We start from the raw sequence: 18,864 nt of genomic DNA on the forward strand, positions 1-18,864 counted from the left end.
CCGCCTCTTGCACGCCATTGGCAGGCCTGTGCGGGTCCCGCCCGCCGCCGGCCCCGCCCACCGCCTGTTCCCAGGCCAGGGGCGGCGTTTGGGAGTCCGGGCGAACCTCACAAACCCGGGCGGCTGTGACCCGGTCGCCCACGCCCCTCCGCTCCTCCTGATCCTCCTTGGAGGTGAAAAGCCCTGTAGCCCAAGGGGAAGCAGCGCCCCCGCACCTGCCATCGTGGTGCGTGCTGTCTCTGGACAGCCAAGGCTGAGTCAGGCAGCCTGGGGAGGTTCCGCAGCCCCCACTGTGAGAATATTTATTCTGCCCAGTCACAGAGTGCAGCCGTTCACCGTGACCCTCACACACTGGGCACAAGCACTGCCCAGCAAGTCGTGGCATACTCAGGTTTCAGCCGCTCGGTGGTGAGAGTCTGCTCCCTCGGCTAAGTGTCTCTACGATGTCTCTTACAATCCCCGCCAACAGAAAGGGTGCAACAGATGATTTGCTCATCAGCTCTATTCCAGGCATTGGATATACATGTCCTAGGGATCCTGATCCTGTTTTCACTGGGGTGTTGGAATGGGGACTGTGTTCCCGCTGTGGACTGGAGTCATCCGCCAATTTATACTGCACTCCTGGTCTAGGGAACAGCCAAGACATGGACGTATCAACGTATGTAATGCAAAATCTCTCCATGAGATTTGAACGTTGAACTCTTAGGACAGGAAATGGTACTAGGAAAAGGAAGTAGTCCCTGCTGCTGTGTGGGAGGAGATGAGAACGATGCCCAAACGTCAATGGAGGAAGGCAGAAAAATGAGTAGGCGTTTCCCAGGCAAGAGGGAGGCAAGAGTGCTAGCTAAGGATGAGTGAGAATCTGGAGCCTAAGAAAAGTGTGGCTGAGCGTGTGGGTGATGAAGGACCGGGTGCTGAGCAGCTTCCTGGGGGCAGAGAACCCATCAAAGGGCTCAGGAAGAGAGCAGCCAGATAGGTTTTAGAAGAAGCCCTCCGGGGTTGGGTTGTTGTTTTTTGTTGTTGATTTTGAGCTGAGGATCGAACCCAGGGCCTTGCTCTTGCTAGGCAACCGCTCTACCACTGAGCTAAACCCCCAACCCCATTTGGGCATTGTTAAGGGCAGTTGTTGCCTTTAATCCCAGCACTCGGGAGGCAGAGCCAGGCGGATCTTTGTGAGTTCGAGGCCAGCCTGGGCTACAGAGTGAGATCCAGAAAAGGCGCAAAGCTACACAGAGAAACCCTGTCTCCAAACCGCCCCCCAAAACAACAACAAAAAGAGCAGTTGTTAAGAGCACCCAGGCTGCTGGGAGGTGATGGCACAGGCCTTTAGTCCCAGCACTCAGGAGGCAGAGGCAGGTGGATCTCTGTGAGTTTGAGGCCAGCCTGGGCTACAAAGTGAGTTCCAGGAAAGGCGCAAAGCTACACAGAGAAACCCTGTCTCAAGGTGGGGAGGGGGACACCCAGGCACAGAAAACAGGTGGCTGTGCTGGGGACTGAGCTTCAGGATAGACGGCAGGCAGGGTCGGCAGGACTCTCCAGTGTGGTGGAGATGAGGCGGAGGAGGGCTGGGGATGACTCTCAGGTTCCTGACTGCACAGGTACAGGCATGTCTATCCCCAGGGTGGGGAGGCCAGAGGAGGGAAAGAGTACATTCAGATTCAGGTATTTTGGGCTAGAAGGCTGGTCTGTGTTGTTTTCTTAGACTCTGAACCTTTCTATCTGCACCCATTAATCAGAAGCTAGCAGCTCAGGTTCTGTACCTCTCCCCTGAAACTCAGAGCCCGTTCTCTTAAGCAACTAAGGGCATCCTCTCTGCACCAGAGCCCTCCCGAATTATTGAATCTGGTCCATCCTAGCCCTGCCCCACCTGTCTTTTCCTCAGAAAAAGACCATGGATCATGCTTACCAAAATCTGCCTTCCAAAAATATTGGTGCTTCCCCCTCAGGACTGTGCATGGCTTGTCTGGCCTTTTGTCTCCAAGGTAACTGAAGATCATTATACTTTACTTTGAAAAGCATTGACTCCTTCAGTGCCAGCATCCAACCACAAAACCCAGATGCAGGCACACATCAGTAGGGCGTTCAATTCCTAAGGTCTGGGCCTTGTAAACCAGAGTAAGAGATCTTGGAGTCATTTCCATTTAGCTGGGATGGGGTGGCTTTTTGTCTTTTTTATTTTGCTTTCGAGACAGGGTTTCACTGTGTATCCCTGACTGCCCCAGTAACTGCTATGTAGACCAGGCAGGCCTTTAACTTGAAGTGATTCTCCTGTCTCTGACTAAGTGCTGGGGTTATAAGTATAAACAAACCATCATGATCAGCTCATCAGTATTTAGATATTTAGATGGTGAATTCATTTGTTGAGTTGATTTTTTTTTCTTTTCTTTTCTTTTCTTTTTTCTTTCTTTTTTTTTTTTTTTTTTTTTTTGGTTTTTCAAGACAGGGTTTCTCTGTGTAGCTTTGCACCTTTCCTGGAACTTGCTTTGGAGACCAGGGTGGCCTCGAACTCACAGAGATCCGCCACCACCGCCTGGCGAGTTGATTTTAAAAAGTACTGCAAAGTGGATGTTCTGGATGCAAGATGTTATCAGGGTGGGTTCCTTGGGGGTCTGTGTGCGCATCTCCCATTGCTTCTGAGGGTTGGTTGGTAATCTTCAGTGTCCATAGGCGCGTCTATCTTCACATGGTGATCCCATAACAAAATACTACAGATTGGATGGTTTTTAAAGATTTATTTTTTGCTGTGTGTTTGTCCATGTGTGTTTGTGGGGGTGCATGTGAGCGCAGGTGCCTGAGGATGTGAAAGGAAGGCGGTAGATCCCCTGTAGTGGGAATCTCAGGCAGTTGTGAGCCACCTGACATGGGTGCTGGGAACCAAACGTGAGTCCTCTGCAAGAGCGCACTATGCTCTCTCAACCACTAAGCCTACCTCTCTAGCCCTATGCAGGACAATTTATAAGCAATAAAAGTTTGTTGCTCACAGTTTTGGAGTGTGAGAAGTCTGTCAGTTGCTAACAGTGCTTAGTGTCTGGTCATGACCTGTTCTTCATAAATGATGCCACTCATGTGCCCTGACATGGTGGGAAGGACGGGCGGGAAAGACAGCAAAAGGCACAAAGGATCTGCAGCTTCTCCCATAAGGGCATTAATCCACATGCAGGGCAGAACCCTGGACTTAATCATGTCCCAAAAGTCCCTACCACTTAGCACCACAACCAGAGTAAGTCTCAAGACATTAATTTTGGGAGACACTTCAGGCCATGGCAGTGTTATTCCTGTGTGTGTTCAAATGTCCTCTTTAGCCATGGACACCAGTCATATGGGATTATGAACTCCAGTATGACTTCATCTAAACTGATCACATCTGCCATTACCCTCTTTCTAAATATGATGGAGTTCAGAAGTTCTGGGGGGTTATAGCTTTAACAGGCGAGCATTTGGAAAACACAACGGAACCCCTGACTGTTATGGAATAAGCATTTTGTACACTGTGAAGATGTGTCTTTGCCAAGGCACGTTCTGATTGGTTTAATAAAAGAGCTGACTGGCTGGTAGCTAGGCAGGAGGTATAGATGGGGCGATCAGACACGGATGACCCCGGAAAGAAGAAGGGTTGAGTCTGGAAAGTCATGAGGAGACTTGGAGAGAAGCAAGATGAACTTGCTGTACTGAAAAAAAAAAAAACTTCCATGTGGCAGAGCATAAATAAGAAATATGGGTTAATTTAAAATGTAAGAGCTAGTTAGTAACAAGCCTGAGCTACTGACCGAGCATTTATAATCAATAATAAGTCTCAGTGTGGTTATTGGGGAGTGGCTGCTGGGACACATAAGCAAATGGAGAGTGAGGAGGGACTCCCATGGATGCCAGTGCACACAGGGAACTGAGGCCAACTGACAGGGAGGAGAAGCATGGCAGAAACCAGTGGACACAGATCCAAGCTAACCTTGCCCAACAGCACCTCCCACAGGAAAGATAGTCTGGGTGGCTTATGGCTGTGATGGCTGGCTACTAACTGAAGGTTCTGATGGAACTGAAGGAGGAGCCTCAGGCATGAGATTATTTTAAAAAACTAAGTCCATGGGCCAATGGGTGAGATGCAGTCCAGAGCTTAGGTAGAAGCACTCACCACTGGAATAAAAGTAGGTGACATTCCATCTTGATCTTAAACTGTGACCATAGTGCTGCAACAGCTTTGTCTGCAAACTACCGCTCCTGTGGCATTGGTTTCTCCTGACACACGCCTCCATCTGCCTCTCCTCTCATGTGGAACCTCTCCTCCATGATGTACATGTTCACAGTGACACACTGACACCTTCCCTGGAATCTCAGCTTTAACAACTCGAGGAGAGTTTGTTCGGATGTCTTGGTACATACAGCCTGTTAACACCCATACTGTCACGCTCCTAGATAACTGGCCTCCTACTAGCCACACTGCTCTTCCCAGCGAAGGCCGCCATCACACATGCTAAGTCATATTTTATTCAGTCACAAACGAGTTTCTCAGAGAAAGCCAGTGCAGTACCCACAGCATAGTCCTAGTTAAAGGCATTTTAAATGAACACAGCCTCCCATCTGTCCAGTTGCATCTACTTCTCACTCACAACACCCTCTGCCTCGCCACTGTATCTGTGTCTATCTTACACACATGCACATTAGTCTCACTAGCCTGTGACTTATACACAAACCAGTCTACCACTCCGACATCGTCTCTTGAACACACACCTCATATATACCCTATGCCTCACCAGCCGCCCACACACACATCCTCACAAATCTTCTCTAGTCTGTCATGCACACATACTCCGCCTCACCGCTCTGTCACACTCAAACAGACGCAAACCAATCTGCCTCCGTCTGGACCCCGGTGACACGCACCGAGGACCCCATCCATCTTCCCCCAGCCCCGCATGGAACAAGGCCAGGTGGAGGCGCTGCCAGACAGGTCTGGGCAGGGCGGGGCGGTGGCCCTGCCGAGGCTGTCACTCCTTCTCCGCCCGGACTCTGCCCGGGCCTGGGCGGTGGCTGCAGCCGGGAGGGCGACGTGGAAAGGCCACGTGGAGCCGCCCGGGGGAGGGCCGGCTGCGGGCAGCCAGGCAAGGGCGCCACGGTGCCCAGAGCGCGCACGAAGCCGGAGCCCCAGTCGCGCGCAGCGCCACCGCAGCAGGTGGGTCGGACTCGGGCAGGGGGCTGGGGCCCAGCGGGCCGCCGGGGTGCCGGGCTCCTTGTGGGGGGTGAGGGCGGAGACCTTCTGCCTGCTGTCAGGATGCCGAGAGAGCGCAGTCCTCCGCATCCCTTGCGGCTTGGACTCGGCTGGGGAGGTGGCCCTGGCCTCTAAGTACCATTGGGAAAGAGGTCATCCCTGAGAGCAGGTAGAGGAAGGGTGCAAAGCGCCCCCCTCCCAAGCCCTCTGGTTTAATAGCAGGTCCAACAGCCCTGGCGGTAGGGGTAGGGTTTCGGGTAGCTAGCTAGGGTTCATCCTCATTCAGTAGATGGAGATGATCGAAAGGGCGCTGGCCGTCGTCATTCAACTGTAGGTGGCTGGTCTCCATCTAGTTCAGGTGTGAGCCCCTTGGGCTGTATAGCCGCAGTCATTCGGGGCTCCCCCTCCCTAGACCCAGATACGAAGGGGCTAAATGAAGGCAGATGATTAGATTCACATAACTTGTTCAGAAATGACATGGATGTCCTTCATGGGGACAGCTCCTGTCCTGGAAAGGTTCAAGAGAGGCTTTTTGGCTATTTGACAGGGATACTGTAAAAGAAATGTATCCACGAGATGGGAAGCCATACAGCTAAGGAGCCAAAGACCCCCTGCCACATAGAGGAGCGAGCACCTGCTGACGCTAGCTTAAACCTATACTATGTCACTGTACCTTCCTGAAGTCCCTATGAAACACCCTCATCTTAATCATGAAGACCCCAGGGCTAAGAGAGGTTAAGATACCCGCCTGGACCACGCAACAGTGCAGAGGCAGGATGTGACCAAAGGTCCAACCTCAAGGCCAAAGTCTCCTCCTGTGAGCTGGGGCAAAGGCTTAAAGAAACTGGAGGCAGAAGGTGGTTGTGGGTGTGGGTGTGTGTCCGACTTGAAAAGCTTCACTGAATTATATCACAACTTAACTAGCAGTTACCGTGGCTCTCAAGTGTTTATTAGAGTCGTTACGTTTATGCATGCTCTAATTATAGGAAATGGCCAGGATCATTTTTTATTGTACAAGCAATTGTTCAATGACCACTCTATTTCTGTTACTTACAAAAGCTCTTACAAGGGCTTAAAACTGTGTAAGTATGGACAAGCCGTATCACATCACCCTCATTGCACCTCACATGAAATGTTGTCCTGGTTCTCTCAAACAAAGGCTGAAAGCATCAAGAGACTAGCAGACCCAAAGCCTGCATGCAGCGCTTTTAACTTTGGGGGCAGACTGCCACGAAGCGCTGAGGTTATCGGGAGGGTCCAGGTGGAAGGCGGAACAGGTTTGGACGAGAACATTAAAACGTGAAAATAACAATCTAGTACGCCGATGTTTGAAGCTTTCTCTAATGGAGCACAGAGCGGGAGGTAAAGAGGGTGTGATACCTGAACACCCAAGCGAGGACTCTGGACTGTGAGAAAAACAAGGAGCTGTGAAAGGTCTTGGGGTTGGAATTGCCAGGTGTGGTGGTGCACACCAGTTATCCCCGTGCTCGGATCAGGAGTTCAGGGTTATCCTCAGCTACATGCTGAGTGGCAGGCCAGCCTGAGATACATGGGACCATGAGGGATTTTTTTAAAATTAATTGATTATTTGAAATAGGGTTTCTCTGTAGCCCTAGATGTTCTGGAACACACTCTGTAGACCAGGCTGGCCTGGAACTCACAGAGATCCACCTGTCTCTGCCTCTAAAGCAGTGGGATTAAGGGTGTGTGTCAACACCCCTGGCCTGTATTGTTTTTATTTTTACATGTATGGGTGTTTGGCCTGCATGTATGTTTGTGTACCACTGTGTGCAGTGCCCTCAGGGGAGACAGGACAGAAGAGATCTCAGGCCCTCTGGAACTGGTTACAGATAGTTGCTAGCTAACATATGGGTGTTGGGAACTGAACCAGCACTCAACAGCTGAGCCATCTTTCCAGCCCCTTTTGATTTTAAAAAGTTTTGAATGGACCAGCAAAATGGATCGAAATGCTTGCAAGCAAGCCTGAGGACCTGAGTTCAAACCCTCTACCCCACAAGGTGGCAGGAGAGAGCCAATTCCCCGGAGTTGTCCTCCGACCTCTACAGGCGCACCCTGGCACGCACCCTGGCACACACAGGCCTACACTCATGCAGAGTAATAAAATAAACAATAAAAAATGTTTTTGGAGCAATGGCGGTCTAGTAAAGGGAGACTTATCTGATGTGGGTGTGAAGACGGCACCACAGGCTGGGGCAAGAGTAAAAGACTGTATGTGAGAAGGAGCTCCCTGTCCACTTGCCATTTTCTGCAACCCCATGGTTCCGTCCTCTACACACACCAAGTAGTTACATATGTAAGACTCACCGGACAGAGAAGAGGACAGGGACGCCGATGTGCATGGGGAGGGCTCAGAATCAGCACATGATTTGCAGAGCCCAGTGCAAAGGTGGTTAAGACTTTCAAGACAGCTACAGCAGACAGCTGTGTGACTAAGTAGGTCCCACACCTAAGAAGCCAGCTCTTACAGGGCTGGGGTTTGGATTATCATGATTACCTAACAAGCCACTCAAAACTTAAATGGTTTGGATTTGAAGATAGATAGAGGAGAGCTCCTGAGTCCTCCAGAATCCCTCCAGGTCTTCAGAAGGGGCTCCGTACGTGGCAGGTGCCTGCAGATGATCTCAAGCTTCCCAGCAGTAGGCATGCTGCTTGTACAGTTGGGGTCAAAACCAGCTCCAGCTCTTACCTTGCTCCTAGGCAGACTAGATTATCACAGCGATGCTTCAGTACCAGCTAGGCTACGGGAGTCCTCTGCAGGTTAAAAAGCAGTATACAACAGCCGGATATGGGGACACGCTCGCTCCTGTAATCAGCACTTGGTGGGAGGCTACATGGGGAGACCCTGTTTCATAAAAACAACTAGAGCTAGGTGTGGTGGTGCATGACTATAATCCCTGTTCTTGGGAGGCTGAGACAAGAGGATTTCAGTGAGTTTAAGGCAAGTCTGAGCTATATGAGTTCAAAGCCCACCTGGATTGCATGTCGAGACCTTGATTCATAAAACCAACCAACCAAAACAACTTAGTAGCTTCAGATGTTAACTTCACTCTGCATGCCGTCTAGGCGAGGCAGTGGAGACCAGCTTTCTTCTGTTCATGCTGTTGGCTAGGCCAGCTGGAAGGCTCACCATGGGATATGGAAGGTTCATTCTCTGACTTGTCTGGCCGGGAGGTAGCTGGGCCCCAAGGGCTCTATCCCTGTGTAGTCTTTTGGGGGTTTGCAGAGGAGACAGAGAGGGGCAGAAACACCGACTGGACCTGCCAGTCTTTTCAACAATCCTAGTCACTTGGAAGCCAGTCACTAAGTCCAAACATATAAGAAGAGGTGAATAGACTCCAGATTTAGGGGAAGGAAAGTAAAAACAAATTGAATACATGGACCAGTAAGATGGATAGTAAAGGTGTTCTGATCCCCAGGACCTACACCGTGGAAAAAGAGAAAGTTGTTCTCTGACCTCCACATGTACACTGGCACACATGTCCACAGACAGACAGACAGACAGACAGACAGACAGACACACAAAATAAGAAAGGCAATTTTTTAAATTAAAAAGAAAAAACTGTAGGCATGTTTTTGGGGTCACTGCAGTCAGCCTAATGAATGGATGGATTAGTGGGTGGAGGGGGGACACTTCCTGCTGGGCCCGAACCGCCACCGCTAGGGTTTGTCTTCGGAGTTCAGACACCCTCTTCTGAAAAGCAACCTTAGCGGACAACAACAGATTCAGTTCAGCTCTGAGGGACTGAAATGACATGAGTCTCCTGCAGCCCGGATGCTGGCAGGGAACGGACGGGGAGGAGAAAGTAATTTGAAGGACTCAGGTGGGAAGCCAGGGGGTGAAGGTGTGTGGGAAGGACTTCAGAGCAGCCAGGACAACTTGTGGAAGGAAGAGGCCTCCTCTCACTTAGCTACCACCAAGCCTACATTGCAGATGGAGACCAGAGAGAAGGAGAGCATACAGCCGGTGCAAGGCAGAGCCTTCGGTTAGGACCCTTCTCCGTGTCAGAACATCGGGTTAGACCTCCTTCTCCTAGCAATTCTGTATTTCTGTGTCCCTCCCTCCGTCCCTCCCTCCCTCTCTCCCTCCCTCCCTCCTTCCCTCCCTCCCTGTCAGGCTCTCACTACATTGCCAAGGCTGGCCTCGAACTCATGACTGTTGTAACTCAGCCTCCCCGGCAGCTGCGACTGTAGGTCACTCACTTCTGTTCATCTGTTCATTGTTTAAACATGTGTGTCTTTTCCTGATTATGTAACTTTGCAAGCCTTAAGGAGGAAAAGAAATAGTTTGATCTTATACTTCCAACTTACTGATAAGAGAGTGCCTCATTTATCAGAAGGGACTGAGAAACAGTAAAGAACCTGGCGGGGGAGGACTCAATAGTTAAGAGCACCCGTTGTGGCCCTCGCAGAGGACCCAGGTTCAGTTCTCAGCATCCACATGGTGACTCCCAACCTTACGTAATTCCAGTTCTAAGGGATCTAGTGCCCTCTTCTGCTTTCTTTAGGCACCAGGCACTCACATGGTACACATGCATACATGCACACAAAACACTCACATACATACATACACACACATATATACATCTAATATATATTTTAAAATTAAATGCTCTAACAGTGCACTTCAGTGGTGGGGCCCTTGACTTGCATGCTGGAAGACTTGGACTTGACCTCCCCGCACTGAACAATGAAGAAATGCACAGCCAGACACCATGACTCATGTCTGTAATCCCATACTTGGGAGGCAGAGGCCGGGGAATGAAGGGCGGGCGACATGGGCTACTTAGGGGAAATGTGTGTTTGTGTTCTACACATTGCCCAGTTGCCTTCCTCGGATACTGGCCCGCCTGGTGTGACTGTGTGATTTGGCTTCCCATGTGTGTTAACTTTCCGCTGCCGTAACGAACATCTGCGACAATCAATTCATAAAGCAAAAAGGTTTACTTTTCTTAGTTCTGGAGGCTGGGGCTCAGGGTCAGTTGGCCTGGTTGCTCCTGTACCTGTGAGGCAGCACACCATGGCTGGGGTTGGAGACAGAGCTGGTCACCTCACAGCTAGGGCAGGAAAGGGGCGGAAGACAAGGCTGGGGTCCTTTATTTCCCTTCCATGGCACCCCCAGAGAGATCTCCATTTTTTCCCCTTTTCTCCCCCTCTGTCTCTCTTGGTCTCTGTCTCTGTCTGTTTGTCTCTCTCTCTCTCTCCCTTCCCCTCCCCTGTGATGTATGCCTATGTAGCTGTTCATGTGGATATGTGCGCACGTGAGTATGGGTGTACACACACGTTTGCATATGTGGGTGTGGAGGCTAGAGGCGGACACTGGGTGTATTCCTCAATCATTCTCTCTTAATTTTTGAGACAGAGTCTCGATGAAACTTGGCCTCACTAATTGGCTGAACTGGCTGGCCAGTGAGCTCCAGAGACCCACCAGTCTCTACCCTCCCCTCCAGTCCCTCCCTGATGCTCTCTTTTACAAGTCAACTGGAGAGGGGGGTCTCCAGCCTTCATGCTGGCCTCACAAGCACTTTGTGGACAGAGCCGTCTTCCTGGCCCAGGATCAATCTCTCTCTCTCTCTCTCTCTCTCTCTCTCTCTCTCTCTCTCTCTCTCGATTTATTTATATATTATGTATACGGTGGTCTGCCTGCATGCCAGAAGAGGGCACCAGATCAGATCTCATTTTAGATGGTTGTGAGCCACCATGTGGTTGCTGGGAATTGAACTCAGGACCTCTGGAAGAACAGGCAGTGCTCTTAACCTCTGAGCCATCTCTCCAGCCCCAGGACCAATCTCTTAAAGGTTCTCCGCCCTTCCAGTGTGCCAAGCGGGAATCACACCTTCACCTCTCATACAGGGGCCGTTAGAGGACAATGCAGAGCCAAGTCCTCTACCGCACCATGGTGTCCTCTTTCTTATCCAGGCCAGGAGCCACACATCTTGGCATTCTCCTGCTGACGTCTCTGGCAGCTGGCTCTCTCAACCACTGTGCACTCCTTCTTTTCATATTGGAGACTGGACCCCAGTGGGCCCATCTTTATCCCAGAGACTTCGCACACAAAAAGCTTTTAAGGTTGCCGTCTAGTTCCCAGACCCATTGCCACCTGCCACACAGGTCTCTGGGGCAGGGCCAAAGGAAACAAGGAAGCAACCTGCACAGCTTGGGTTTCCATTTAACACCTTAGGGGTTCTGTTGACATTTCTGCCTTCCACATCCCTTTGAGGCCTCCAGGTGGCCTCCAAACCAACTGCTGACACTCAATTCTTTGAACTTCTGTGACTGCAGAAATCTAGACTTTTGAAATGCTCAAATCTGCCCCCCCCTTTTTTTTCATCTTAAATTTGATAAGCTGGAAAGATGGCTCAGCAGTTAAGAACTCTGCTCTTCCAGAGGACCCAGATTCAATTCGTAGCACCCACATGGTGGTTCACAACCATCTGTTACTTGGGTTACAGGGGATCTGATGCCTTCTTCTGGCTTCTGCAGCCATGAGGTGCACATGTGGTACACAGACATACATGCAGACAAAACGTCTACATGCATAAAATACATAAATTCTAAAATTTATTTAAAAATCGGTAAGTTTAGACATTTATCTTTTATTGTTATTGTTTTCATTGGTGGTGATGGTTTTTTGTTTGTTTGTTTGTTTGGGTTTTTTTTGTTTGTTTGTTTTTGTTTTTGGTTTTTCTGAGACAGGGTTTCTCTGCGTAGCTTTGCGCCTTCCCTGGATCTCACTCTGTAGCCCAGGCTGGTCTCAAACTCAGAGATCCGCCTGCCTCTGCCTCCCGAGTGCTGGGATTAAAGGTGTGTGCCACCACCGCCCAGCATGGTGATGGTTTTTATAGGACAGGGTCTCACTTTGTTAGCCCTGGATGGCCTGGAACCATCAGATGCCCTAAAGCTGGAGTTCCAGCTGGCCTACTTGACATGGATGTTGGGAACCAAACTCAGGTCCTCTGGAAGAGCCCCAGGTGCTCTTAGCCACTGAGCGGTCTTTCCATCCGCCTTTGTTTACTTGTACTTAGTATAGCCATTTGGAATCCCAGCTTGATGTACGGGGTCTCCTCTCAATCTGCTCATATTAGGCCAGCCCAAGCAGCTCCAGTTCACATGGGTTGGGTTTTTTTTTTTTTTTTTTTTTTTTTTGTGTGTGTGTGTGTGTGTGTGTGTGTGTGTGTGTTGTTTTGTTTTTGTTTTTGTTTTTGAGCCGAGGATCGAACCCAGGGCCTTGTGCTTGCTAGGCAAGCGCTCTGCCACTGAGCTAAATCCCCAAGCCATGGGTTGGGTTTGACAGACACTCCTGATGAGGTGGATGTCAAACTCACCATCCCCCCATCACTGGTTCCACAGTGCTTTGGTACACTGAGAATTTCTTGCCACTCGATGCTCACGGGGGAATACTTTCTACTTGTGTCCAGCCTTGTGGTTACTGTCCTTGGGACATTTGCTAACACACTCTCAGGTGTGCAAGCCTAGCTCACACTGTCATGGAGCTGTGTCTCCTTGAGGGTTTAATATTAATATAGAGAGCTCAGTTCTGGGTGCCCACCTTAAATGACCACAAGACCCTGTCACCTCTCCTTGGTACAACTAGACCCCAAGGCTCGACAGTCACAGCTGATGCTACAAATATCTTTCAGGCAGTGGTGGCTTGACCATCCCTTTGGCCACTGGGGCTTATAGAGATCAGCAAGCTACATGTACTCACCGGAGCTGTCAGCAGCCATCATATGTGTAGACAAATGAATATGGCATTGAGGGTGGGAGGGTTGGGGTGGGTCAAACACAGATGTGAGCACCCGAGTTCAATCTTCAGTACCCATGGAAATAGCCAGGCTCAGGGTTGGGACGGGTTCACTCGGTGAAGTGCCCGCTGAGAACCTGAGTTCAGACTCGCTAGAATTCCTGTAAAAACAGTAGTGTGTGCCTGTAACCCAGTGCTGTCTGTCTGTCTGTCGGTGTGTGTGTGTGTGTGTGTGTGTGTGTGTGTGTGTGTGTGTGTGTGTATGAGAGAGTGGGGTTAGAAAGAGGTGGATCCTTGAGCTTCTTGAACAGCCAGTTTAGATGAACTGATCAACTTGAAGTTCAGTGCGAGATTCTGTCTCAAAAAAGGAAAGTGGTTTGGCAGCTAAAGATACTTTACTGTGCAAGCCTGGGTACCCGACTTTAATTCCTGGAATCTATGAAAATTCGGACTCCATAAAGTTGTCCTCTGACTCCCACACGTACGCCACGGCACACACGACCACCTCCACGTCACTCCCAACAATACTGTATTTTTAAATTAATTCAGGTTTCTTGTGATCAAGGATAGTGATCAAAGAAAGATATTTGACATTAACTTCTGACACCCACATGCATGTGCACAACTATATTAATAGGTCCATACATCACACACACACACACACACACACACACACACACACACACGCACGCACGCACGCACGCATGCATGCACGCACGCACATGTGCATGCACATAAAGGAAAAACGAACACAGGGCCTGTGCTGTGATGGCTCCATCCTTTTCTGGGCTTCCACTCTTTGGTCTCCTTACTCAAGGCAGCTCAAAATGGTAAATGTTATGCTTATCTCCCTGTGAGCCAGGTGCTTGCCAGCTCCACCTCTCAGCTCTTAGGGACCTAATGCCCATCCTGGACATGTTTCTAGACCTTGCTAGGATCATGGACCTCTTAGGGAACCTACTGAAAGCTAGGGGATGTCCTTTAGTAAAATCAAGTGCTTGCCTGAGTTTTAGGTTCTGTGGATGAAAGGTCCTGACCATCAAACATCTGATTATTTTTCTGCACAGAGATGGTTTTTCTGGGAGGATGTCTCAATTTGGGTGGGCATCTATCTCCTCGGAAACTCACATTATGTGTACATATCCCTAGGATGAACTAGAAAGCTTTATGTTCTGTGTTCCCAATAGACTCATTTTATATTTGAACATTTCCATATAATTAAGTCTGTGTAATGTAGAGACAGCCAGGCTGACTTTGAACTCACAATCCTCCTGCCTCAGACTCCTGAGTGCTGGGATTATTTATTTATTGTGTTTTTCGAGGCAGGGTTTCTTTGTGTAGCCTTGGCTGTCCTAGAACTAGCTCTGTGGACCAGGCTGGCCTCAAACTCACAGAGATCCTCCTGCCTCTGCCTCCCAAGTGCTAGGATTAAGGGGATGTGCTACTACCGCCCAGTGAGTGCTAGGATTATGAGCATGCACTACCACACCAAACCTCGGCAGATTTTTCATAAGGACAGGCCAACAGTGCATCTCCCTCTTTGTCTTTCTGTATAGTTTTGGTCTTTGGTGATCCCAACATTTCTAATCTTTCCTTTCCCATCTGTAAATAAAGTGTGGCCTGCTCCAGAGAAGACACATTTAAGCAGCACTTTAAGCAGGGCCAAGGGACACAGGGAAGAGCACTCACATCCAGAGCTACCTCCCAGAGCGCTTCTTTGCTTTTATGCACTTAAATACTGGAGCATGATTTATATATTTTCCTATAATCGGGACTTATGTTGAGCAAAGTTCCATGGGACGTTGCTGGTGTGCATGTATAGTCCTCTTTGAGCAGACGTTCTTTGTCCTTATTTATTTAACTTTTTTTTTCTTATTTTATGTGCATTAGTGAGAAGGTGTCAGATCCCTCAGAACTGGGCTTACAGACAGTTTGAGCTGCCATGTGGGTGCTGGGAATTGAACCTGGAAGAACAGCCGATGCTCTTAAGCTATCTCTCCAGCCTGCAGACATCCTTTTTCCTACAACACATGTTTCCACATACAAGGAAAGAAGTCATTGCTGTTCGAACCATCTGACCCCCAACACTGTGGCAGACACCCCTCTCCTGATTCTCTGATTCTGTTCCTAGCTCCAGTCTCCAGAAGGATGTTCCAGTGTCTGATGCAAGTGTTGATGCTACCACTGTTGTTGCTACCTTTGGGTCACGCTGCTCCCAAGGATGGAGCTGCAAGGTGAGAGGATTAGGAGCATGGGTCCCTGGGCTGGGGTAGGGAGAATCTCTGGAAAGATGTCAGGACCCCTCTGAGGAGCCGGGAGCCTGATGAAGTATAGCCTCCTTCATTGCTGTGTTGAGCACCCCAACCTCCTGCCTTGTGATGATCAGAATGTCACATGTAGGGATGTAGTGCATGCTAGGAGACCCCTTGGCAGCCAAGAGTTCAGCTGCAGTCTCGTGTAAAGCAGCAGGAGGAAGCTAGGCGCTGGGACAGGGGCTGTGATCTATGAACCAAGACCTGACATTGGGAATATCAAGGAAACAGGGATCATTAGCTAACGTTTCTGACTTGCTAGAACTTCTCTCTTCAGTGTGTGCGGAAGGATGATGGGTATGAGGGGCCAGCAGTGCTGGAGCAGCCTTGGAGGGCTGGCGACAGTGACCCAAGGGACTGCAGCAACTTTTGTCAGGTCTGCTACTCCAGGCCGCTGTGGGCAAACAGTAGCCACATGCAGGAGTCGGAATACATTCTGCGGCCCTGGGCAGACTTAAAGTCCAGGCTGACATCCATGCCCTCCGCTTCAAAAACGAAGGGGCAGTGATGTGTCCTGGGGCAAACTGGGTCTGTAGAAACCTGGGCATCACTACTAGCCTTAGCTTGCGATCTGCTCCTTGGATGCTGGCATTGAAGAAGCAAGATGACAATAAGCCACTGTGGCTTGACACTCACTGGACCATTATTTTGTTTTGGTGGGGTTTTTTTGTTTTTGTTTTTGTTTTGTTTTGGGTGTTTTTTCAAGACAGGGTTTCTCCGTGTAGTTTTGGTTCTTGTCCTGGATCTCGCTCTGTAGCCCAGGCTGGCCTCGAACTCACAGAGATCCGCCTGCCTCTGCCTCCCGAGTGCTGGGATTAAAGGCGTACGCTGCCGCTGCCTGGCTCCACTAGACCATCTCATTGGGCCTCCACTGTGTGTCTACTATGGTGGCCCAATCTCACCAGCAACTTTCTCCTTTCTTTTCAATTTCGTATTTATTTACATGTATGTGTCCGTGTGTGCATGAATGTGGAGGTGCTTGCAGAATCTAGAAGAAAGGGTTAGGTCCCCTGAAGTTGAAGTTATAGGTAGCTGTGAGCCACCCAATATGGGTACTGGGTGAACTCAGGTCCTCTGGAAGAGCAGCAAGTACTCTTACCCACTGAGCCATCTCGCCATTGGGTTTCCTGAAGTTAACTAAGGCACCTGAGCTGCAAAAACAGCCTTAGGAGGTAAGGTTCTTCTTCCAGTAACATCTGAAGAGCTTTTTCCCTGCAGCCTTTTCTGAGCAATTGGTTCCGTTGGGACTGCGGAAATCTAAGCTAGGCCTTGGGCTGAGCCTTCTCTCCCTGTTCTAGGCTGGACCCTGAGGTACAACAGCAGCTCATGCCCAACCCGTTCCAGCCAGGCCCCGAGCAGCTCCAGTGAGTAAGCTGGGGGCTTTCAGGAGGCATTTACCTGGTCACGTCCCAGGTCACAGACAGGACTCTCCTGGCTGATCTACCGCTCTTTCCACAGACGTCTGCAGAATTACCTCAAGGGGCTAAAGAAGATGGAAGAAGATCCAGAGCACATGGACCGGGAGCAAGGTGAGGTGCTGGGAGGCTCCTGGGGACAGAGCTGGGGCTGAGTGCCCACTGCCCTGTGGGTTCCCGCCTTCTCTAACCCAGCTTTTCCCCCCTAGTCCTGCTCTACCTCTTTGCTCTTCATGACTATGACCAGAATGGACAGCTGGATGGCCTGGAGCTGTTGTCCATGTTCACGGCAGCTCTGGCTCCTGGAGCTGCACACTTTCCCATCAACCCGGTAAGCACTGCCGGACACTGTTAGACTAGCGCCTCGGAGATCTGGCCCTTTGGTAGACTCCCTGAAAAAGGAAGCTGAGACCCCTTGCAGCAGGGACGAGGCTGTTGGGAGAGGGGCTGGGTTCCTGGCAATACCTATGGTAACTGTTCCCACAGGTGATCCTGACGGTAGACCAGGTGCTCGAGACCCAGGACCTGGATGGAGATGGACTCATTTCTCCTGCAGAGCTCGTCAACTTCCCAGGAGAGGCCCCCAAGCATCCAGAGTCCCTTCCCCCAGCGCTCCAGGAGCCACAACCTGCTGGAAGGCAGCTGCATTTAGCTAACAATCCATTGCAAGCAGACTCCCAGGAATCCCCGGAGACTGGAGAAGAGACTCGGGACCAGGCAGAGGCCAAAAGGGAGTCTTTGGAACCTGTACAGGAGGCTAGACATCAGACAGGGTCTCAAGTAGATACCCTCAGTCCTGCAGGGGAGGCTAGGAGACAGGCGGAGGCTGAAGGAGATGTCCCGGGTCCCAGAGAGGATGCCGAGGGCCGGGTGGAGAGCAGGGACAGTGAAGGGGAAGCCAAAGAGCTGCTAGTGGAAACACTAGATACCATAAACACTCCAAATGAGGTTGAGGCTCATAGTATTCAAATGGAGAACGATGAGATATAGGCCCGATGACATGGGCTCGCATCCCTTCAAATCTCAGTGCGGAGCAGGAAGCATGAAGGGGTGAAGCGTGTATGTTGCGCTAAGAGCCACCTCTGACATGGGTACGGTGGCACAAGCCACTGTAGCAGAAGGATTGAGAGCTCCAGGCTAGCCCAGGCTATATAGCTAGTTTGAGGCCAGGCTGGCCTACTTAGTAAGACCCTGTCTTGATGAGGGAACAAAAGCTCTCCTATATTTCCTTTCTGGCCTCAGGAGGAAGCAGGACTTCTGTGCTGCTCAGGGAGACCCCAAGCTGAGAGGCGGCTTTCAGGCCCCCAACAATCAATAAAGACCAGAATGAATTCATCTCCATAGCGCCTTCCCCTCAGAACACAAGGGTTTGGGGACTGGACAAGCTTCTCGGCGGGATGGAGAGTCAGCTTTCCCAGGGTTTCTGGCCAGGGGTGCTGAGATCACTAGCCACAGCCAGCTGCAGACAAGCCCAGGAATAAAGCTCAGTCTATCCTGGGAGCATGAACTCTGTCCTGAAGTTTCCTCTTGACTTGACAGTCAGACCTCTGTGACCCGTGTTGTGGCTCAAGGCAGACAGATGGTCCCCACTCCTCCGTATCACTCCCCACAACTAGATGGCATTAATAACTACCCTCCCTTCTCTTCCTCTCCTTCTCTTCCTCTTCCTCTCTTCTTCTTCTTCCTCTCTTCCTCTTCTTCCACTCTCTTCCTCTTCCTCCCCCTCTTCCTCCCCTTCTCTTCCTCTTTCTCTCCTCTTCCTCCCCTCTCTTCCTCTTCCTCCCCTTCTCTTCCTCTTCCTCCCCTTCTCTTCCTCTTCCTCCCCTTCTCTTCTTCTTCCTCCCCTTCTCTTCCTCTTCCTCCCCTTCTCTTCTTCTTCCTCCCCTTCTCTTCCTCTTCCTCCCCTTCTCTTCTTCTTCCTCCCCTTCTCTTCCTCTTCCTCCCCTTCTCTTCCTCTTCCTTTCCTTCTCTTCTTCTTCCTCCCCTTCTCTTCCTCTTCCTCCCCTTCTCTTCCTTTCCTTCTCTTCCTCTTTCTCCCCTCTCTTCCTCTTTCTCTTCCGCCTCTTCTTCCAGGCCCTCAAGCTAGGTGACAGTGGTCAAGGGGGCCTGCTTTCTGGGTCCGTGGGGCTTCTCTGTCCAAAACTGCCTTTTCCCATGGGCTTCCCAGGAACC

General features: G+C 50.4%; 1 protein-coding gene across 2 annotated transcripts; it reads left to right on the forward strand.

Moving 5' to 3' along the window:
• The first annotated feature begins 4,761 nt into the window (after positions 1-4,761).
• Cgref1 (cell growth regulator with EF-hand domain 1) lies at positions 4,762-18,033 on the forward strand. 2 transcript variants are annotated; one of them, XM_036171435.1, is made up of 6 exons: positions 4,762-5,167; positions 15,097-15,199; positions 16,576-16,641; positions 16,736-16,806; positions 16,902-17,023; positions 17,179-18,033. In XM_036171435.1, the coding sequence occupies exons 2-6, from the start codon at positions 15,114-15,116 to the stop codon at positions 17,680-17,682; spliced, it is 849 nt and encodes a 282-aa protein (XP_036027328.1). In that variant the 5' UTR covers positions 4,762-5,167; positions 15,097-15,113; the 3' UTR covers positions 17,683-18,033. The 2 variants fall into 2 exon arrangements, with proteins under 2 accessions (XP_036027328.1, XP_036027327.1); XM_036171434.1 differs by lacking the exon at positions 4,762-5,167 and having other exon boundaries at positions 15,115-15,199; positions 16,576-16,645.
• The last annotated feature ends 831 nt before the right edge of the window (positions 18,034-18,864 follow it).

This window comes from Onychomys torridus, chromosome 21 (assembly GCF_903995425.1).
Source record: "Onychomys torridus chromosome 21, mOncTor1.1, whole genome shotgun sequence".
NCBI classification, from domain to species: Eukaryota; Metazoa; Chordata; class Mammalia; order Rodentia; family Cricetidae; genus Onychomys; species Onychomys torridus.